The sequence below is a fragment of the Mustela nivalis genome (genome assembly GCF_964662115.1).
Source record: "Mustela nivalis genome assembly, chromosome: 9".
NCBI lineage: Eukaryota > Metazoa > Chordata > Mammalia > Carnivora > Mustelidae > Mustela > Mustela nivalis.
The window spans coordinates 59,237,052-59,260,378 of NC_139028.1; the positions used below are offsets into that span (position 1 = coordinate 59,237,052).

The window sequence follows — 23,327 nt, forward strand, 5'->3', positions numbered from 1 at the left end:
TCTGATAAGTCTGGGATGATACCTCAGTGTGTTTTAGTTGTGTTTCCAGAATGGTTAAAGCTATTGAGTATCTTTGGGTGTGCTTATTTGCCATCTGTATATTCTCTTCAGTGAAATGTCTTTTCATGTCTTTTGCCTTTGTCTTAATTAGATCATTTCCCTCTTTTAACTGTTAAGTCTTTTTTTTTTTTTTAAAGATTCTATTTATTTATTTGACAGACAGAGACCACAAGTAAGCAGAGAGGCAGGCAGAGAGAGAGAGGAGGAAGCAGGCTCCCCACTGAGCAGAGAACCCGATGTGGGGCTCGATCCCAGGACGCTGGGATCACGACCCGAGCCGAAGGCAGAGGCTTTAACCCACTGAGCCACCCAGGCGCCCCTGTTAAGTCTTGAGAGTTCTTTATATGTTCTAAACATTATTCTTTGTTGAATATGTGTTTTGCAAATACTTTCTCCCACTCTACAGCTTGTCTTTTTACCTTTTTAAAATTTTTATTATTTAAGTATACTTGATACATAATGTTATTAGTTTGAGGTGCACAACATAGTGATTTGACAGTTCTATACACTGCAGTGTTCATCATGATAGTGTTACCATCTGTCATCATACAACATTATTACAGTATTATTGACTATATTCCCTATACTATATTTTCATCTCTGTGACTTATTTTATGACTGGGAGTTTATACCTCTTTATTCCCTTCAGCTATTTCACACATTCTCCCCAGTCCCCTCCCCTCTAGCAACTGCCAGTTTTTTCTCTGCATTTATGAATCTGTTTCTGGTTTGTTGTTGTTTGCTTGTTTTGATTTTTAGATTCCACCAGTAAGTGAAATCATATGGTGTTTGTCTTTCTCTGACTAACTTATTTCACTTAGCATAATACCATCTAGGTCCATACATGTTGTCACAAATGGCAAGATCTCACTCTTTTAATGGGTAAGTGACATCCATGGGGCAGGGGGAGGTGTCTGTGGGTGTGTATACCACATCTTCTTATTCATTCATCTGTGGATAGACATTTGAATTGTTTCCATATCTTGGCTATTGTAAATAATGCTGAAATGACTATAGAAGTGCATATATCTGGGGCACCTGGGTCGCCCAGTGGGTTAAAGCCTCTGCCTTCAGCTCAGGTCCTGGGATCGAGCCCCGCATCGGGCTCGGGCTCTCTGCTCAGTGGGGAGCCTGCTTCCTCCTCTCTCTCTCTCTCTCTGCCTGCCTCTCTGCCTACTTGTGGTCTGTCTGTCAAATAAATAAAATCTTAAAAAAAAAAAAAAAAGAAGTGCATATATCTTTTTGAATAAGTGTTTTTAGGGATTTTAGGGATAAGTGTTTTAGGGATTAGTGGGGAGGTATAAATACCCAGGAGTAGAATTACCAGATCGTGTGGTATTTCTGTTTTTAAGTTTTTGAGTAATTGCCATATTGTTTTCCACAGTGATTGCACCAATTTACATCTTCACCAACCTTTGTGCACAAGGATTCATTTGCATTTCACCAACCCTTGTGCACAAGTGTTTCCTTTTCTCTGCATCCTCACCAATGCTTGTTATTTCTTTTTAATAATAGCCATTCTGGGGGCGCCTGGGTGGCTCAGTGGGTTAAGCCGCTGCCTTCGGCTCAGGTCATGATCTCAGGGTCCTGGGATCGAGTCCCACATCGGGCTCTCTGCTCAGCGGGGAGCCTGCTTCCCCCTCTCTCTCTGCCTGCCTCTCTGCCTACTTGTGATCTCTGTCTGTCAAATTAATAAATTAAAAAAAAAATAATAGCCATTCTGACTGGTGTGAGGCTTATTGTGGTTTTGATTTGCATTTTCCTGATGATGAGTGATATTGAGCATCTTTTCATTTGTCTGTTAGCCATCTGTATGTCTTCTTTGGGATGTCTACTCAAGTCCTCTGCCCATTCTATAATTCAGTTTTTTATTTTTTGCCATTAAGTTGTGTAAGTTCTTTATATACTTTTTATATAACCCTTTATCAGATAAATCATTTGCAGATATCTTCTCCCACCCAGTAGGTTGCTTTTTTGTTTTGTTGGTGGTTTTCTTAACTGTGCAAAAACTTTTTACTTTGGTATAGTCCCACTTGTTTATTTTTGCTTTTGTTTCCCTTGTCCGAGGAACAATATCCATAAATTTATTGCTGAAGCTGATGTTCAAAAGACTATTGCCTATGTTTTCATTTGGGAGTTTTATGGTTTCAGGTCTCATATTTAGGTCTTTAACCCATTTTGAGTTAATTTTTGTGTGTGGTTTTGGTTTAAGAAATTTCATTCTTTTGCAGGTAGATGTCCAGTTCTCCCAACACCATTGATGAGAATGTCTTTTCTCCATTGTATATTCTTGCTCGCTTTGTCATAGATTAATTGACCTTATAAGCATGAGTATTTGGGGGGGGGGGCTCCCTATCCTATTCGATTGATCTTTGTGCTTATTTTTGTGCCAGTACCATACTGTTTTGATTAATATAGCTTTGTAGTATATCTTGATATCTGAGATTGTGATGCCTCCAACTTTGTTCTTTCTCAGGATTACTTTGCCTCTTCAGGGTCTTTTGTGGTAACATCTAAATTTTAGTATTATTTGTTCTAATTTTGTGAAAAATCCTTTTGGTATTTGATAGGGACTGCATTGAATCTGTCATTTGCTTTGCATAGTATGAACATTTTAACACTAATAATTTTTCTAGTTCATGAATATGATATAGCTTTTCATTTGTTTGTATCATCTTCAATTTCTTCCATTACCTTCTAATAGTTTTCAGAGTATAGGTCATTTGTCGCCTTGGTTAAATTTATTCCTATCTTTTTTTTTTTTTTTTTCTTTTGGTGCAATTGTAAATGGGGTTGTTTCTTAGTTTCTCTTTCTGCGACTTCATTATTTGTGCATAGAAACACAACAGATTTCTGTATATTAAATTTGCATCCTGCAACTTTACTAAATTCAGTTATCAATTCTAATAATATTTTGGTAAATTCTTTAGGGTTTTCTATGTGTAGTATCATGTCATCTTCAAATAGTGAAAGTTTTACTTCTTCCTTACCAATTTGGATGCCTTTTATTTTTCTTCCTGCTTGCTGCTAACTAGGACTTCCAGTGCTATATTAAATAAAAGTGACAAGGGTGGATATCTGTGTCTTTTTCCTAATCTTAAAGGAAAAGCATTTACTTTTTCACCATTGAGTGTGATGTTAGATGTGGGTTTTTCATCTATGGCTTTTATTATGTGGCCCTATATTCCCTCTAAACCAACTTTGTTGAGAGTTTTTATCATGAATGGGTATTGAATTTTATTAGGTGCCTTTTCTGCATCTATTGATATGATTATATGGTTTTTATCCTTCATTTTGTTAATGTGATATATCACATTGGTTGATTTGTGGATATTGAACCGTCCATGCATCCCCAGAATAAATCCCACTTGATTGTGGTGAATGAACCTTTTTTTTTTTTTTTTCTCACTGCCTTTGATCAGATCTTTATTCAAAATTTGCTGTCCAAAATGATTTGACTTTTATGGAATAAACAAATTTAGCTTTTTATGCAGTGTTTTTTTTCCCCCCCCACCAAGGGTTTCTTCTGCTTCTTAGCACCAAAAGCCTTCTTTCCTTTCTTCCCTACCACAGTCTTCTGGCCTGGAAACCCCTTCTCCTATGCTTTAGCTTCTAATTTGCCTTATCCATCCGGAGTCTGTATTTCTTGGCCTGGCAAAGAATGGTGTTCTGGCACATGGACTTTGCATATAGGTGTAGCTTCAACATGATTCTCAGGTTTTTCGGTGGTTTCTTCTTCAGGACTCTGGAATCTTCTTGCACAGTGCTTGGAGGGCTCTTTGGATCTCTGGGTTTTTCAAGATTCTGCTAAGGTCTGTATTAAGCATCTTATGCATTAGAAGGTTGTAGTTTCTTTTGAGGGGAGGCAGGCTTATGCCAAGTGACATACTTGCAGATCATCTAATTTGCAGAAATGTGACACATGCCCATCAGGAGCAAATTTAAAAATTTTCAGTTTGGTTACATTAAGTAAAGTAATTCGGGAATGTTTCCAAAGGCCTTGATGACTCCGTGTCCTCATTATAAATGTTGTAGAGTCCTCTGTGCTGAATACAATGACTATTTCTTATTTTGCCTTTGCCAGCTCTCATTCACTGAGAGGCATAGACCTTTTTCATGCAATTCCAAGCTTTAATTTTCTTATGAAGTAAAACATCCTCCTAGGTCTTCTTGCAGTCTTTAACTTTATCTTCAGCTATCAAAAGAAGTTCAGGAACTTTGGCAATATCATGACTTTTAGACATGACCAGCACTGGTAAAGCTGAGGCAGCCCAGGCAGAGCCAATGGCATATCACTTCTGTGTTGTGTTCACTCTGGAGTGCCAACAGCACCAGGTTTGCATTGGTCCATACATGTGACACATATTTCCAAAAGCACTCTGGCCAGAATGGTAAGTGTCACCACCTCAAACTCTGGGAATTTGAACCACAGCTCTACCAGTACCCTAAGATTCAGCACTGGTTTGAATTCACTTACAGCATATGGCTATTTTTGTTTCTATACAAGTTGTTGTGAACAAAGTTCACAATATCAGGTCAAATGGGAGATTTGAACACAGCAAGCAAAGTTAAAATTTTTGCCTGATGACTCCCCCTTTTCACAGTACACTGATGTCAGTGGAGGAGCACACACTGTTGCAGGGAGAGGAGAGCGCCATGCTCCTCTCAACCCTGTGGCTCCTATAGGAAAAGCATGAATGATCCTTTTAATGCATTGTTGAATTGGGTGTGTTGATACTTTGTTGAGGATTTTTAGATTTATGTTCATCTGTGATATTGGCTTATAGTTTTGTTTTATTTTATATATCTTTTTCTGGTTTTAGTATCAGGGTAATGCTGGTCTTATATAAAGAATTTGGAAGCTTTCCTATCTATTCTGTTTTTTGGAATAGTTTGAGACAAATAAGTATTTATTATTCTTTAATATTTGGTAGAATTCATATATTAAGCCATTTTGGCTTGGATTATTAATTTGTTGGGAGTTGTCTTTTTATTATTACCAATTCACTTTTGTTACTAATAATTGAGCTATTCTAATTTTCTGTTTCTTCTTAATTTAGTTTTGGAGATTGTGTGTTTCTAGGAATTTATTTCTTGTAGGTCACAGGTTATCAGTTTGTTGGCATGTAATTTTCTATAGTAGTCTCTTATAATCTTTATGGTACTGTCTGGTACTGGTTGTAATTTCTTCTCCTTCATTTCTGGTTTTATTTGAGTCCTCTCTTTTTTTTTTTTCTTTTCCTTGGTGAGTCTAACTAAAAGTTTAGCAGTTTCCTTTATTTTTTTATTTTTTTTTTAAGATTTTATTTATTTGTTTGAGAGACAGAGATCACAAGTAGGCAGAGAGGCAGGCAGAGAGAGAGGAGGAAGCAGGCTCCCTGCTGAGCAGAGAGCCCGATGTGGGGCTTGATCCCAGAACCCTGGGATCGTGACCTGAGCCGAAGGCAGAGGCTTAACCCACTGAGCCACCCAGGTGCCCCTTCCTTTATCTTTTCAAAGAACCAACTTTTGATTTCATTGATATTTCCTACTTTTTTTTAGTTTTGACTTCAGTTATCTCTGCTGTGATCTTTATTATTTCCTTCCATTTATTAACCTTGGGCTTTGTTTGTTCTTCTTTTTCTAGTTCCCTTAAATATAAAGTTAGATCATTTATTTAAGATTTTTCTTATTTCTTGAAGTAGACCTGTATCGCTATAAGCTTCCCTCTTAGGACTGCTTTCATCATATCCCAAAGATCTTGGACCATTGTGTTTTCATTTTTGTTTGTCTCTGTGTGTTTTTTTTATTTTTTTTTTATCTCTTTGTTAACTCATTGGTTATATAGTAGCATGTTGTTTAGCCTCCATATGTTTGTGATTTTTCTAGTTTTGGGGGGTTTTTATGTGTTTTTTAACAGATTAATATTTTATTTATTTATTTAGATTCTATTTGTTTATTTATTTGACAGAGAGAGAGCGCACAAGTAGGCTGAAGGTGAGGGAGAAGCAGGCTCCCTAAGCAGGGAGCCCAATGTGGGGCTCGATCCCAGGACCCTGGGGTCATGACCTGAGCTGAAGAAAGATGATTAACTGACTGAGCCACCCAGGTTCCCCTCTAGTTTTTTTGTTTTTTGTTTTTAAGTAGATTCCACTCCCAGCATGGAGCCCAGTTCAGGCCCCAAACTCAACACCCTGATATTAAGACCTGAACTGAAATAGTCAGACACTTCATGAACCGAGCCACCCAAGTGCCCCTATTTTGTTTTTTATTGTAGTTGATATCTAGTTTCCTGCTGTTTTGGTCAGAAAAGATACTTGATATGATTTCAATCTTCTTAAATTTACTGAGACTTTTTTTGTTGCCTGTCATGCAATTTTTCCTCAAGAATGTTTCATGTGCATTTGAAAAGAATGTGTATTCTGTTTTTTTTTGATAGAATATTCTGCTATCTTTTAAGTCCTTCCAGGCTAATGTGTCATTCAAAGGCATTATTTCTGTATTGATTTTCTCTCTACATGATCTATTTATTGATGAAGTCGGATGTTAAAGTCCCCTACCGTTATTGTGTTATTGTCAGTTTCTCTCTTTATGTCTGTTACAGATTGCTTTATGTGTTTAGGTGCTCCTCTGTTGGGAGCATAGATATTTTCAATTGCCATATCTTCTTTTTGGATTGATCTCTTTATCATTATGAAATGCTCTACTTTGTCCCTTATTACAGTCTTTATTTTAAAGTCTTTTTCCTCTGATACAAGTAATGACATCCTGGCTTTTTTTCTCACTTCCATTTACATCCCTTTACTGTCAGACTGTATGTGTCTTTTGTCCTCTTAACAAAGGCTTTTGAAGAGCAAAAGTGTTACATTTCATTGAAGTCTAATTTATAAGCTTGTCCTTTTATGGATTATGCTTTTGGTGTCAAGTCTAAGAACTCTTGCTTAGCTCTAGATCTGATTGATTTCCTTCACAGTTTTTTTTTCCCCCTAAATGTTTTATAGTTTTACATTTAAGTCCATAATTCATTTTGAGTTAGTTCTTGTATAAGAGGTGAGATTTAAATTGAGGCCCATTCACTTTTTATGGATTCCCAATTGCTTCAGCATTATTTATTGAAAAGACTGTCTTTCTTCCACTGAATTGCTTTTTCATCTTCATCAGCAATCAGTTGAGCATATTTGTGTGGGGCTGTTTCTGGGTTCTTTTCCTTTGTTCTATGTGTGTGCTTCTGCCAGCACCACATAATCTTGAGAACTGAAGGTATATAATAATTCTTGGAATCTAGTGAATTAACAACCCCCCTTTATCTTCCTTTTCAAAATTGTTTTAGCTGTTGCACTTTCTTTGCCTTTCTTTGCCTGTAATTTTGTCTACATCTATAAAAGCTCTTGCTGAGATTTTGATAGAAATTATGTCAAATCTGAGTATAAGTTTGGTGAGATGTACTATATTGAGTCTTCTAATCCATGAATATGGTACACTTCTCCATTTGTTTTTTTTTTTTTTTCTTTCATCAGCATTGTATAGCCATCAGCATATTTTGATACATTTATACCTATTTCATTTTTTAAAAACTATGAAAGGCATTTTATTTTTATTTATATTTATTTAAACTATGAATGGCATTTTATTTTTATTTGTATTCACTGCTGGTATATATTAGCAAATTGATTTTTATATATTCATCTTGTATCATGTGACCTTGATGGGCTCACTTATTAGTTCCAGGAGTTTTTTGAGTATTTTTTTCTAAATTCCTTGGGATTTTCTATGTGTAAAATTATGTCATTGCAAAGAAGGACAATTTTTTTCTTCCTTTATCATCTCTATGCCTTTTATATCTATTTCTTTATTGCCCTGGCTAGAATTTTCAGCAATGTGTTGAATAAGAGTGTTGTGAGTGAGCAGACATCCCTGCCTTATTCCTGATTTTAGGGGAAAAGCATTAGGTCTTTCAATACAAAGTATAATGTTGGTGTTGATCTTTTGTTGATGCTTTTTATCAAACTAGGGAAGCTCACCCCTCATCCTATTTTTTTGAGTTTTTATTATGAATAGTTGTCAAATTTTGTCAAATGCTTTTTTCTGCATCAATTGATAGGACCATGTCGTTTTCTTTAGCCTGTTAACTTGGTGGATTACACTGAGTTTTGAATTTTGAATTAGTTTTACATCCTTGGGACAAGCCCCACTTGGTTATCTTATATAATTCTTTTTATATCTTGCTGAATTCTCTTTGCCTTTTATATTCAAGTCCATGATCCATTTTAGCTTAATTTTTGTAAGAGATTTTGTATAGATAAAAGAACAATCCTGAAAAAGCTTTCTTCTTAATACCATATTCAGGACTCATGTTCTCATGTTCTTCTTGCCTTATGTGTCAGTCATCCAACCGTAGATTTTTCATTTCTGTATCATGGACACTTTCAAGCTGAAGGTCCCAGATTTCCTTATAAATATTTATTAATGGCCAGTGTTCCTAACAGAATGAAGGGAACAAGATGCTAAAGAACTCACATCATAAAGAATCCACAGTATACCTTTATCTTTCTTAATCTCTTTGCTCTAATTCTCTTGCTGTCTGTCCTCCTTTCCTTCTTCCTTCTGTGAACATTTATATATTTAAACTGCACTTATTAGTTTGAATAAGTTAATATATTTATAAAGTGAAGAAAGTCAGCAGATCTTTGCTGAGTTCTCAAATACACCAAGCATTTTGCCAAGTAACTTTTGACTACATAGGACCCTAGCATCAAGATGTTCACAGCTTAAAGGAGAGGAAGGTATATAAACAGTTGAAATGCCAAAGAAAGCACAAGCTATGAAGGGAATATAAGACAGGAGCACCAGCTCTACCTGGGGAAGTTAGTAAACACCTTCCAGCAGTAGTGATACAAGATGGCCCTGAGGGTACATAGGAATTTTCTAGATAGGCAGTGAGGAGAAAGTCATTCTAGGAACATGCAGTAGGTTGTGCAAAGACATCAAGTCATGCAATTGTGTGGCATATTTGAAGAATAATATGTAATTTTTTAAGAACCTATAGTGAGTTCTATGAAATCAGGAAGTTTTGCTGTATCCTCAGCATCTAAAATAATCCCTTTATCATCATAAGCACTAAACAAATATCTGTTCAATGGATGAATGGAAAGGAGGAAGGAAGGAGGCATAAATGAGGGCAGAGAGATAAGAAAGTTTCAGCAATAAAGACCCTTTCTTAGTAACATTTAGCAAAAGCCTACCATAAAAATTCATGGAAGAATAGGAGATGTTGTTCATAATTTACTTGGAAAGAAACAACAAATACCAAAATATGTGTAATATGTTGCAAAAAAATGACAGGTCATAAAAAGTACATAAAAAGTGTATGAAGGCTTAGAGGAAGTAGAGGTCTGTTTCAGCTGAGAGGATCAGAGAAGTTGTCATTGCAGCTAGACTTTTCAGAGTTGGTTATACTTGGTTCTCGGTTGTTTGATTTTTTTTTTTTTTTAAATGTGCATTGACTTGGAGAGAAAGTGGTGTGGCAGAAGAGGGATGTGAATTGGGGACTAGACCAGACAGCTTTGCCTGCACTGTCATAAATTCATCAGCACTTGATGGGCCGTCATTTATCCGCCTGCACCACTTCCTTGGAAGCAGAACCTGACAGGCTCCGATGTTATCTGTAGCAGACACCTTTTTCTTGTTTCAGAGGGTGTGTCGGTGTGTATTTATGCTCGCACCTGCACACCAGCGATTTGGAGATAGCCCTTTCTGCAGAGACTGAAGGGGACACATGAACTGAAGCACAAGCTAAACTATTGACAGTACATTTTTAAAATGCTCCTTGCTATGCACACACTTGTATATGCAGGCACCTGCTGCATGCACACACACACACACACACACACACACACAAGCACACACAGAATTCTGTAGGCAGTGGCCTGGGCAAGATTTTAGGTCACTAAATAAATAGTGCTTATTTTTTTATTTCCCTCAGCTCTATCCTGTCTATACCTTTTCTTCATTTCAGTCTAAGGCTTATTAGGCACCAGTTATATCCCTATAACCTACTAGATGCTGTAAGGAGTTCACATAAGAAAAATGATTAGTCAATTAATCCAATACATATTCATTGATAGCCAGCTATATGTCAGGCACTATTCTAAAGACTGAAGGTACAGCATGGAATAAAAAGAACCAATCTTTGCCCTGTTGTTTGCATTTTGGGAGGTAGAGACAGAAACTCAAAAAAATGTGGTATTTTGGGTGGTATGAGAAGTAGTAAAACCACTATTGCAGAGTAAGGGAGAAAGAGAGTGTTAGGGTTGGTTGATCAGGAATGCCCCCCCACTACACCCAGTAATAGAACATTTGAATAGAAACTTGAATGGAAGATGTCTGGGAGAAGAGTATTCCAGGCAAAGGGAACACCTAGAGCAAAGACCCTGAGGCAGAAGTATGGGGCCAATGTGGTGAGAGCAGAATGGCCAAGGTAGAGAGTAGCAGGAGATAGTGTAAGAGATGTAGGATGGGAGAAAGGTGACCGTTAAGTCAGACCCACTGGCCATTTTGCAGATTTTGGGTTTTACTCTGGGATGAAAGCTTTTGGGAATTTTGTGCAGAGAAGTGACATGATTTGATTTATATCAACTTCCATGTTGAGCCTCATTTGCAGGATGAAAGGGTGGAAAAAGGAAGACCACAAAATGGTGGGCTAGACCAAGTGAGTAACAGTGGAGGTGCAAAGAGACCAATTGTACTTGTATTTTGAGCTGTTCGAACCCATAGGATTCGTTGTTGGATTAGAATTGGAATGTGAAAGTAGTCAATGATGACTTCAAGATTTTTGATCTGAGCACCTGGAAGGAGGAAGCCGCTGTGAACTGAGACAGGGAAGATTGCAGGAAGAATGGTCTTGAGCACATTGGGTTTAAGATGCCTATTAGTGAAGAGTTAGATAGAAGACTCTGGAGTTCAATAGATGGGTCTTGGCCAGAGGAATAAATTTGGGAGTTGCAGCAAGTAGATGGTTAAGCTGTGATGTAGAGAGAGAAGAGAGTCTGAGAATTGAGTGTGGGAGCATTCCAATATTTAGAGGTCAAGGAGATGAGAAGGAACCAGCATTGGAGCCTGAAAAAGAGAGATCAGGGAGAATAGGGGATTTGAGGGTGAGTTCTGAGGCCAAGGGAAAAAGGTGCTTCAAAGATGACAGAACAACCAATATCAGGTGTTGCTGAGAGAGCAAGTAAATCCCGAAAGTGTCCTTAGCCACCTTGATGTCTTTGAGACCTTTCTTGAGTTCTGTCAATGATAGGGGTGGGGCAGCCTGATTAGATAGCTTTCCAAAAAAGAATGGGAAGAGAGAAAACAAAAGACCCAGTAGTATAGAAAACTTTTTGAAGTTTTAGTGTAAAGTGAAGCAGAAAACTGGGCCAGAATTGGAGGGGAATGTGGGATCAAGTCAAGCTTTAAATTTTTTTCCCAGAATGAGGAATGTTGGTGTCCTGAAGGGAATGATCCTAGTAGGAAGGGAAAATGCAGTGATTCCAGAGAATGGGAGAATGACCCAGTGGTGTCCCCTAGTAGGTGAGAGGGGGTGCACAAATGGAAGGGGTTGGCTTTAGATCAGATGAACTGTGCATGCTCTTTAGTAACAGGCTACTTTGCTAGAGAGGCAGGCTGGTGGGTAAATTTGGTGAGGGAGCATGTGTAAATTCCCTTAATTGCTTATATTTTCTATGAAACAAAAAGAGTGAACATGCTGGAGATTTAAAGGGGAGAAGTTTCAGAGACTGTTGCCAAAGAGCAAGAGAAAATCATAGACTAGGCAACTGTGGTAGGATCTGGGGGTAACCTGGAGGCCCCCTTGCAATACAGTAATCCAGTCCTTGGCATTTGTCGTGAGTCAGGGTTGTGTAGCAAGGGCTCTGGCTCTGCCAGGTGGCTACGGCAGGTAGTGGTGATGTTGATTCTCATTCTACACAGAAGCCAGCTCCAAAGTAGGAAGTGACTTAACCTGCAGATCACACCGCAAGTCAGTGGTTAAACGTAGACTCTCCCCAAAGTGCCATTACCTGTAACATCTGTTTACCACTTTGTAATGGTGTCTGCTCACAGATGGCGCTGTCTTGTTGAAGAGATGGAATGTAGAGGACAGCGTAATATGTAATCAAGTGTTAAATTCTATCGTATGGCATGATACAAGGAGTTTATTCAGTAGTACGTGTTAAGGGCTTCATCTGTGCAAGGCCCGATCATAAGTACTCGGGCCATCACAGTGAGCAAGAGAGCGAAAACAGTCCTGAAGTTCTGTGCTTCCGAGAAGTTGTAGAAGGCTTTCTATGTGACTCTTCCAAGGCATCATCATTTGGTAAAAAGCACAATGTACTAACAGTCTGGGAACTTGTTTTTCTGCTCCTTCCTACATGTGACATTTCTTCAACTCACCATGCCTTGGTGGGGTCCCTGTCCATATACCGAGATGCTTTAGTTTTTGCAAGTTCCACCTGAATAAAAGTACTAGGGCTTTGAGTCTGTATTCTAACCTAGGGAGTAATTCCTTGGAAATGTTTTAGTCTCCATCTAACTTCTTGATCTAAAAAATGGGAATCCCACCTCTCATTTCATAGTGATAAGACCCTGTTTCCATAGTAAAATGTTGCACTAACATGCACTCTAAAATCATCCTCCAATTTTTAAACTCTGGGGAAGTATGAAAGAGAGGTGAGGCCATGTCCAGCCTGCAGGTGCAACAGTCCCTGCCCTTAACCTAGTGCTCTCTGAACACCTGTGAGATGCTTTGAAATTACTAATAACTTTTTCCCCCTCTTACTCATTCTTCTTATTCAGGCCTGGAAGAAACGCTGGTTTATCCTGCGGAGTGGTCGGATGAGCGGTGACCCAGATGTTCTGGAGTACTACAAGAATGATCACTCTAAGAAGCCCTTGAGGATCATCAACCTGAACTTCTGTGAGCAGGTGGATGCGGGCCTGACCTTCAACAAGAAGGAGCTGCAGGATAGTTTTGTGTTTGACATCAAGACCAGCGAGCGCACCTTTTATCTGGTGGCCGAGACGGAGGAGGACATGAATAAGTGGGTCCAGAGCATCTGCCAGATCTGTGGCTTCAATCAGGCTGAGGAGAGCACAGGTAGGAGGACTAACACGAACCTTTCTCCCAGGGGACAAGGTGCTTCCTGCAGAGGGCTTAGCTGTTGGGGCTACGATGAAGGCCTTCGGACTCCCTAAGCAAGGAGAGCAGCTTTCCTCTCTGCAGAGGAGTAAATGGCAAAGGGTTAAGGGTGTGAAGGGTTTGGCCGAAAACCAGAGGGACCCCTGGCCCTACTTACATTCAGATGGGAACCGGAAATGTGTTGAGGTGATGATGAAATTAAGGTACTTTGGGGCGTTTCTTCAGGTCCCTCAGCACCACCTCCTTTGTCAGCCCTGCACCTTTCCCCCCTTCCCTCTGCTTCCTAGTGCTCTGTGCTCTTACCTGACACTCAGCCTGTCGGGCAGCTCACGCTGGGATTCCTGCTCTGGTCCACCTCTGTCTGCTCTAGCCCATCTGCTTCAGACTGCCCTGCACAGTTACACTTGCCACATTGTTTTGTCTGTTGGTTTGGGGTCCTCTGTGATTCTTGTTGATGCATAATCCAGTGTTCTTTTATATTCACATGGGAGGAGACAGGTAAAAGGTGGAAATACTGAGATATGTTTGGGTTTTGTTGACTTTCACAAAAGAGTAGCCCAACTTTGTATTGTTTAAGATTTATTTATTTGAGAGAGAGCGTGCGGGGAGTGTAAGTGGAGAGAGGAGCAGAGGAAGAGGGAGAGAGATCCCCAAGCAGATCCCCCTCCGAGCACAGAACCCAACATGGGGCTTTGGGGCTCAACACGGGGGGCTGATGCAGGGTTCATCGCAGGACTTGATCCCATGACCCAAGGATCATGGCCCAAGCCAAAACCAGGAGTCCCACATTTGATTGACTGAGCCACTGAGATGCTCTGGGTAGCCTAACTTTTTAAACTGAGTTTTTAAGTTGCAGAAATGCTCTTTGATTTTGTTTGGGCTCATCCCCAACCTGGGGATGACTGAGAAACAGGTGTTTTTCTGAGGCAGGTGGAGAACTTCAATCAGTAGTTCTTAAAGTGGGTCACACGACAGAATTAAAGAGGACAATTTTTTAAATGTTGATGCGAAGGATCTGTGCCAGATCAGCTCGCTAGGAATCTCAGGGTGGGATGTAGGCATGAGTGACTTTTCACAGTTTCATCCTGAGTGACAAGGGTGTGAGGAACCCTTGCTTATTCCTTACAGCTGGGCGATAGTACATCTACAGAATTTTCTTTGTCCATTCATGCATTAGTGGACCCAGGTTGCTGGCACATTTTGGCTACTGTAAGTAATGCTGGAGAGGACATGGAGCTGTAGCTATCTCTCCAAGGTAATGATTGCAGTTCCTACAGATCTATACCCGAAGAGTTGCTGGATCATATGGTAGTTCCATTTTTAATTTTTTGAGGACCCTCCATACCATTTTCCATACGGACTATACCAGTTTACGTTCCTGCGAGCAGTGTACAAAGGTTCCCTTTTCTCTGCTTGCTTGCTAGCCCTTACCTCTTATCTTTTTAATAATAGTCAATAGGTGTGAGGTCATTGCTCATTGTGGTTTTGATTTGATTTACATTTCCCTGATGGTTAATGATGTTGTGCACCTTTTCAGGTAACTTGTTCATATGAATATCTTCCCTGGAAAAAATGTCTATTCAGATCCTATGACCATTTTTTAATTGGGTTATTTGTTCTTGTTTTTGCTACTGAGTTGTGGGAATTCCTTACATATTTTGGATATTAACTCCTCATCAGATATGTGGTTTGAAACTACATATTTTCTTCCATTTCTTTGGTTGCCTTTTCATCTTGTTACTTTTGCTGTGCAGAAGCTTTTTAGTTTAATGTAGTTCCATTTGTTCTTGTTTTTCTTGTTTGTGCTTTTGGTGATATCCAAAAAACCCATTGCCAAGACCAATGTCAAGGAATCTTTTTTCTATGTTGTCTTTTAAGAGTTTGATGGTTTCAGGTGTTACCTTTAAATCTTTAATCCAGTTTGTGTTAGTTTTTGTGAGTGGTATAAGAATGGGGTCCAGTTTCCTTTTTTTTTTTTTTTTTTTTTTTTTTGGCATGTTAATACCCAGGTTTCCCAGCACCATTTTTTGAAGACACTATCTACTATCTTTTCCCCACTGAGTACTCTTAGCTCCCTTGTCAAATATTAGTTGACCATACATGTGGGGGGCTGTTGTATTCCATTGATTTTTATCTGTCTGTTTATGAAAACATAGTCAAAAAAAAAAAAAAAAGGTCATACCATACTGTTTTGATTACTGCAACTTTGTAATAGAGTTTGAAATCAAGAAGTGTGATGCTTCCAGATTTGTTCTTTTTTCTCAGGATTGCTTTGGCTATTTGGAATCTTTTGTAGTTCCATATGAATTTTAGGATTGTTTTTTCTATTATTGTAAAAAATGCCATTGGAATCTCTATTGAGATTTCCGGGAATCTATAAGTGGCTTTGGGTAGCATGGATATTTTAACAATGTTAATTCTTCCAATCCATAAACATGATATATCTTTCTATTTATTTGTGTCAAAGTTCTTAATTTTTGAATGGGCTGAATTTTTGCTTTGCGCCAAGCTCTCTAAATTATGTAGTCTGTTAGGCCTGGGCTAGATGTCCTGTCCTAGGAATTCTTTGATTTTCTTCTTCCTTGCAGAAGGATTAGGAGTCCCCATTTTACCCTTAAAATCTTTGGTATAATCTTTGTTTCCTGTATGGAATTTCCTGGTTTCCCCAAATCTTTGTCATTTATAGGCTTCATGGGTTTTCTGTTTTTTTCTTTATTTTGTTCCTGATGAAGGAATAAAAATCTCATTGCATGCAAAAAAGAAAAAAACAAAGCAAAGAGAGGAAGAATAAAAGAGGAATCAAAAGAACAAGGTGGGGAAAACAAGACTACTTCCCCCAACCCAGTCTCAAAGCTTTCATAAATGTGAGAAGTCCAGGGCACCTGGGTGGGCTCAGTGGGTAAAGCCTCTGCCTTCAGCTCAGGTCATGATCTCAGGGTCCTGGGTTCGAGCCCCACATCGGGCTCTCTGCTCTACGGGAGCCTGCTTCCCTTTCTCTCTGCCTGCCTCTCTGGCTACTTGTGATCTCTGTCTGTCAAATAAATAAATAAAATTTTTTTTAAAATGTGAGAGGTCCAAAATATACCTTAACTTTTTAGAAAACAGGTATGTTGGGGGGGGGAGAAGTAATCAGAAAGCAAACTGCTTTAATGTTTTTATTTTAATTCCAGTATATATAAGTATATATACAGTATAGGTATATATACAGTATACATATATATATACACACACAGTATATATATATATATATATACACAGTGTTATATAAATTTCAGGTGTACAATATAGTGATCCAGCAATTCTATACATTACTCAGTGCCCATTGTAAGTGCACTCCTGAATCCCCATCACCGGTTTCACCCATCCTCCACTCACTTCCCCTCTAGTAACCATCAGTTGGTTCTCTATAGTTAAGAGTCTGTTTATTGATTTGTCTCTCTTTTTTTCCTTTGCTTATATGTTTCTTAAATTCTGTATATGAGTGAAAGCATATGGTATTTGTCTTAATGACAAGATCTCATTCCATGATAATATATATGAATATATTCATATTTATTTTTATATATGGAATTATATAGTCTGTATATATATAATGGAATATTCATATTCATATATATATATATATATATACACACACACACACACACATAAGCACACACACACATACACATCATTCATCTATTGATGGACCCTTGGGCTCCTTCCATAAGCTGGGTATTGTAAATAATGCTGCTATAAACACAGGAGTGCATGTGTCTCTTTGTATCAGGGTTTTTGTATTTTGGCGGTAAATACCCAGTAGTGTGATTACTGGATACTAGGGTAGTTCTATTTTTAACTTTTTGAGGAAACTTCATGCCATTTTCCACCATGGATGCACCAGTTTGCGTTCCCACCAAAACTGCATGAGCGTTCCTTTTTCTCCATGTCCTCACCAACACTTGTTGTTTCTTGTGTTTTTTATTTTACCTATCTGACAAGTGTGAAGTGATAGCTCATTGTGGTTTTGATTTGCATTTCTCTGACGATGAGTGATGTTGAGCATCTTTTCATGTTGGCCATCTGGATATCTTCTTTGGAGAAATATCTGTTCATATCTTCTGCCCATTCTTTTACTGGATTGTTTGTTTTGGAGTGTTGAGTTGTATCAGTTGTTTATATATTTTGGATACTAGCCCTTTGTCAGATATGCCATTTGCAAATATCTTCTCCTGATTAGTAGTCTGCCTTTAGTTTAGTTTTTTTTTTTTAATTGTGTCCTTTGCTGTACAGAAGCATTTTATTTTGATAAGGTCCCAATAGTTTATTTTTGCTTTTGTTTCCCTTGGCCTTAAGAGACATATCTAGAAAAAAGTTGCTATAGCCAATGTCAGAGAAATTACTGCCTGTGTTCTGTTCTAGGACTTTTATGGTTTCAGGTCTCACATTTAGGTCTGCAGTTCATTTTGAGTTTATTTTTGTGGATGATGCAAGAAAGTGGTCCAGTGTTACTCTTGCAAGTAACTGTCCAGTTTTCCCCAATACCATTTGTTGAAGAGATTGTGTTTTTCCCATTACATATTCTTTCTTTCTTTTTCAAACGTTAATTTACCATATAATTGTGGGTTTATTTCTGGGTTTTCTGTTCTGTTCCATTGATCTATATGAGCAAATTGCTTTTTTAATTTTTTAATAATTTTTTTATTATGTTAATCACTATACATAAATAGTTTTGATGTAGTGTTCCATGATTCACTGTGTGTAACACCCAGTGCTCCATGCAATACGTGCCCTCCTTAATACCCACCACTGGCAAATTGCTTTTAATTAAATTATTTCCTTGTGGGATTAGAGGTGTTCCAACTGAGAGAAATATCCTTGAGATGTAACAAAAATTACTCTTGGTGCAAACATATTTTTAATCACATATTTAAAAAGTAATTAATGTCTGAATCCTTAATTTTACTGTATAGGATTTAAATACAGTTCAAATACAAAGAGTGGAACCACACTATCTGGGCTTGCTTGCTTTGGTAGGAAGAGGCATTCACCCATTCATACATTGTTTTTTCAGTTATTCATCTAGCAAAGCTTTATGGAACATCTGTTTTGTGACAGTTCTTGTCGCAAACCCTGAGTCTACAAAGATGACCAGTAGGTTCCAGTGTTCAGAGATCATCGTCCAGTGGAAGGGACAGACCACTAACAGGGAGTGCTGGGATAGAGGCATCACCATAGCCGGACCCCAGCCCGCGCCCCACCAGCTCACTGAGGGAGGGAAGGTTTTAAGGGCACGTGACAAATAATCAAGTCAGTATTTTTTCACCAGCTTTGTCTTTTAAAAAAATATTTTGCCTTAAACCTTTGACTTCTTTTTTTAAGGGGATTATTTTATTAGATGCCAGGTGGTTTCATTACCAGAGCAAAGATGTTAGTTGTCTGTGACAGAAGGTTAGGATTCTTTGTGAGATCTTTCTGAGGGAGACAGTAGGCTTTTCTTCCCTCTCATAGGAGGATCTAGTGTGTTAAAAGATTCAACCACATATAATGGGTTATGTTTTAATTTAGAGACTTTCTTAAAAATGGATTATATCTATAAAACCCTCAGATGAGGAATTTAAACTTAATCACCCAAATCAGTGGGGTTTTTTGAACTGAGAGTCAGGATTAGAGGCAAAGCAGGAAGGAAATTAACACCTGACTACCTACTTTCACTTACTCCATTTCATCACTTTTATCAACTATGCTCCCATTTTTTTCAAGTAAGGAGACTGTTTCTTCTTCCCTGCCTAGCACTCCAGGGTGACAGCTCCTCTCTGTCCTCATGCCTGCTTCGGCAGGTTCACATGGGCTCTCCACCATCCTCTGTCCCTGAGGCTTCCTGAAAACAACACTGCTCTCCTTGTGCTGTGGCTTCCTGAGAACCAGCCAGTCTCTCGGGTGTCTGTCAGCGGCCACCTTATGTGGAAAGCACCCTGTACTGATGCCTAACCCTCAATGGTCACAAAGGAAAGCAGTAGGAGCTATATATTCAGCATCTACTCTGTGTGAAGTAGGAGCTCTGCATAAATTTTCACTAAAAATTCATAGGAATCCTCTGCAGTAGGAGCAGTTTTGACTCAAAATACATAGCTTGAAAATGACAGAACCAGGAGCCTCCTCTAACCCAGATCTGACTTTGTATTATAATACGTGCTTTGTCTCTGACCTCCGGGAAATGCGAATGTGTGCCAGCACCAAGCCCAGACAATTTTGCCCCCTTGGTCCCTACAGTGTTGGACTGGAAGTGCTCTCTCATCCCCTCCACAGGGGGTCTTACAGCTGCTCAGGTTTACCTCAGGTTTATCAACCCAGATGGCTCCCATTCTTCGGCTGACATATTCCAAGAATTTAGTAGCTTCTAGGGCTCTAAACCAGTCATCACACACCCCTGGCGATCTTGTAGGCTGGAGGTGAAGGAGGCCTGAGTTCGAATCACAACTCTGGGATTATAGGAACAGGTCCTGTGATTAAAGTCCCAGTGTCCTTTTGTTGACTAGAGCTAAAATTATCTTCTCGCCCAGTGACTCTGCTTCTCTCTGGATTCACCAAGATAGACCTCAGACCCCTGGCAGCCCCTCGATAGTGCCCAGAGGAGTACTTGCATTGCATTCTATGTAGAGCTATCCCCTGGAGCTGTGCAGGGCACTATCCCCACTGGTCCTTGGTCCTGGAGAAATTTCTTCCTGGGGAAGCCTCCTTCAAGCACACACACCCTCTTTCTTTCTCCATGTAAGGGTTGTAATGGGACCCATTTAAAAAAAAAAAAAAAAGCCTTCTGTTTTTCACTTTCATCTGGAAGAGATTGTACGGCAGATGGAGACTTTCTTTTAAAGCCTTCTTGCCACCCCCAGCTTCTGTCTACTGCCACCCTCCGATTCCTCACATGTTCCAGCCAAAAATGTCTAGGCTCCAGAACAGACCAGGAATGAAACTGAGTCTGACTATTGGCATAAGGATGGAGGAAACAACCTCTTGACAGAGAGCTCTTTCCTAAGGGAAACTAGGGACGATGCTCAGGAAGGAAAAGCAATTCCAAGAATATCAAGATTTTCATTTCACATGTGTGGAGTTTCGTGTGTGATAGTGTGGGAGGGGGAGGGGCGGAGTACACGCAAGCACACAAGCAAAAATCAGAGCCCCATCTTCCTCTGGGAATCAAAATAGCCTTCAGTCCCCAGAGTAAGGGAGCAGAAAGCATCTCTGAGCTGTGTTTATGAGCAGACGGGTCCAAGTCCTCACGTTTGTGGCCCCGTGGTAGGCAGCTGTCCCTGACCAGATGCACCACACACAAAAAAGAACCAGCTCTCAGCACAGAGCTTTGATGAATTATTCATGGACTCAGGAGTCATCCACTGTTTGGAAGCCCTCACCCCTTTGAATCCTCTGAGCTGAGGACTCCTCCTTCCCTTTGTCCCCTCCCTCCTGTATGTATTCAGTAACGGGGCTGCTCTCACAGGGAATCTGAAAGGCACGCTGGCTCTACTTGAGTCCCAGGCCTGCGATTTAGTTGCCTGGTATCTTTACCTCTTTGAGGTTTTAATCATCTTTAAAGTTGAGATGATGCTCCCTGTCATTGTTGAGAGGAAGGTAAGAAATGGATGGAGGTGCACAACGTGAGTGCTAAATGCTTGGTTCACTGTTTTCCCTGTAGTGGTTGTGGTGGTGATAGTTTTTATACCTCTAGGTCAAGATGAACAGGATATGATTTAAGTGTCTGGTGTTTTTAGAGGAACTTACAGATGACAAAAGACTTAATGCGGTCTCCTTTGAGTGTAAAGAAACAAAGATAGACAGGGCTGCGACGTTATTCCTCTTGCTCAGGTAAGGATGCTAAGGGGTAAACAGTGCAGAAAGCAATGTTGCCGGGGCTCCAGTCCAAGGCTCTAACTCCCTCTGTGGGCCGTGCACTCCTAACTCCTCATGAGTCCCAGCCCTGCGTCACAGACCTGTTTACCACAGTGGCTTGTAGGTCACAAAATAGCCAGCTAGAGGGAAAAGCAGGAAGTTCCTAAGACACCAAGAACAGACCATTTAGAAAGTAAAGTGCTGTCTATACATTAATATTAAACTTTGAGGCTAAATTGCCAAGGTAGCATGCTCCATGTTATTTTTTTAAAAGATTTTATTTATTCATTTGACAGAGACAGAGAGATCACAAGCAGACAGGGAGGCAGGCAGAGGGAGACTGAGAAGCAGGCCCCCCGATGAGCAGAGAGTCTGACTTGGGGCTCGGTCCCAGGACCCTGAGATCATGACCGAAAGCAGGGGCTTAACCCACTGAGCCACCCAGGTGCCTCTGTTATTTTTTTTATTTAACTTTAATTTAATTCAGATAGAGTTAACATACAGTGTTACATTAGTTCCGGGTGTACAATATAGCGATTTGACACTTCCATACAACACCCAGTGCTCATCACAGCAGGTGCCCTCCTTATTCTCACTTGTTTCACCCATCCCCCCACCTACCCATGGTTTACCTCTCTGGTAACCCATCAGTTTGTTCTTTTTCTTTTTTTTTTTTTTTTTTAAAGATTTTATTGATTTGACAGAGATCACAAGTAGGCAGAGAGGCAGGCAGAGAGAGGGGGAAGCAGGCTCCCCGCTGTGCAGAGAACCCTACTCGGGGCTTGATCCCAAGACCCTGAGATCATGATCCTAGCCAAAGACAGAGGCTTAACCCACTGAGCTACCCAGGTGCCTCCATCAGTTTGTTCTTTATGGTTAAGAGTCTGTCTTTTGGTTTCTCTCTGTTCTTTTTCTGTTGTTCATTTGTGGTATTTCTTAAATTCCACGTATGAATGAATTCATATGGTATTTGTCTTTGTCTGACTTACTCTGCTTAGTGTTATGCTCTCTAGCTCCATCCATGTCGTTGAAAATGGCAAGGCTTTACTCTTTTTTGTGGCTGAATAATATTTCATTTTACACACACACACACACACACACACACACACCACATTATCTTTATCCATCATAAGTTGATGCACCCTTGGGTTGCTTCCATAATCTGGCTATTATAAATAATGCTGCTATCAACATGGGGGTGCGTGTATCTCTTTGAATTACTGTTTTTGTATTTGGGGGCTTAAATACGCAGTAGTGTAATTACTGGAGCATACGGTGGTTCTATTTTTAATTTCTGAGGAGCCTCCATACTGTTTTCCACAGTGGCTGCACCAGTTTGCGTTCCCTCCCACGGCGTAAGAGGGTTCCTTTTTCTCCATGTCCTTGCCAACACTTGTCGTTCAGCATGATCCATCTTAGAGTAGCCAACAAACTGCTGTGAATTAGAGCTCAGGAACTATAGTTAGTAATTCTTGAAGATCTTGAAGTGAAGCCAAAGCCTCCTCCATTCCCTTGGTATTATTTTAGTGTCTTCCCTCTCCTGAGCTCCTTGGCGGGAGTCTCCTAGTAGTCGCATGTCTCACTCTGTAGAATGAGGACTTCCCAGAGTTCCAGCCAACTGTTCTTTATCTCTTCCCCACCTTCTCTCTATGACAGTTTTGGGTGAGGCTGCCCCACCTTTTAGGTATTTTGTAAATACTGAAACTTCAGGTAATCCATGAGTTCCCCCAATAACCCAGCAGCGGAATTGTTTTGAGTTCTGGGTCGCCTCTGGGATCAAATGATACCCAAAGGAATGCTTTTGGGAAATCTTCAGCTCCTAGTGGCAGAATGTCATCAGGGTTGGGAGGATGGTGTCTTCAAGCTGCTCCTTCCTCTCTAGAAGGGAATGGTGCCTTAAAGGTCAGGACCAGACCCCTTCTTCTGGAACTCTGACAGCAGGGAGGGCTGTGGTGGAGACACACAGTCCACCCAGATGCCTTCTGGTGACCTTGGTTCTTTCCCCCAGACACAGTGAGTGGGAGAGCCAGCAGTGGAGGAGGGTGGGAAGGAAACAGGCCTTTCTCAGAGTCCTCACCCTTTCTCTCTTCTCATCCGTGGGAGGACTGTCTCCTCCCTTGTTCCCTCCCCTACCTTTTGCTCTCGGGATTTTTTAAACTGAGCTCAGATCGCTCATCTCCTCTGGGGCATCCTTATTGGAAGCTTAGAGCAAATGTGGGAGGTAAAATCCAGCTTCTCCCTGCGC

The 23,327-nt window shown here is 39.9% G+C and overlaps 1 protein-coding gene across 1 annotated transcript in view; it reads left to right on the top strand.

Annotated features, from left to right (window-relative positions):
* GAB2 (GRB2 associated binding protein 2) overlaps positions 1-23,327 on the top strand; it is a 190,051-nt gene that overhangs the window by 123,371 nt on the left and 43,353 nt on the right. Inside the window, exon 2 of the mRNA XM_082749544.1 lies at positions 12,874-13,174. Within this exon, the coding sequence (XP_082605670.1) occupies positions 12,874-13,174 (301 nt within the window). The remainder of the gene's footprint in view (positions 1-12,873; positions 13,175-23,327) is intronic.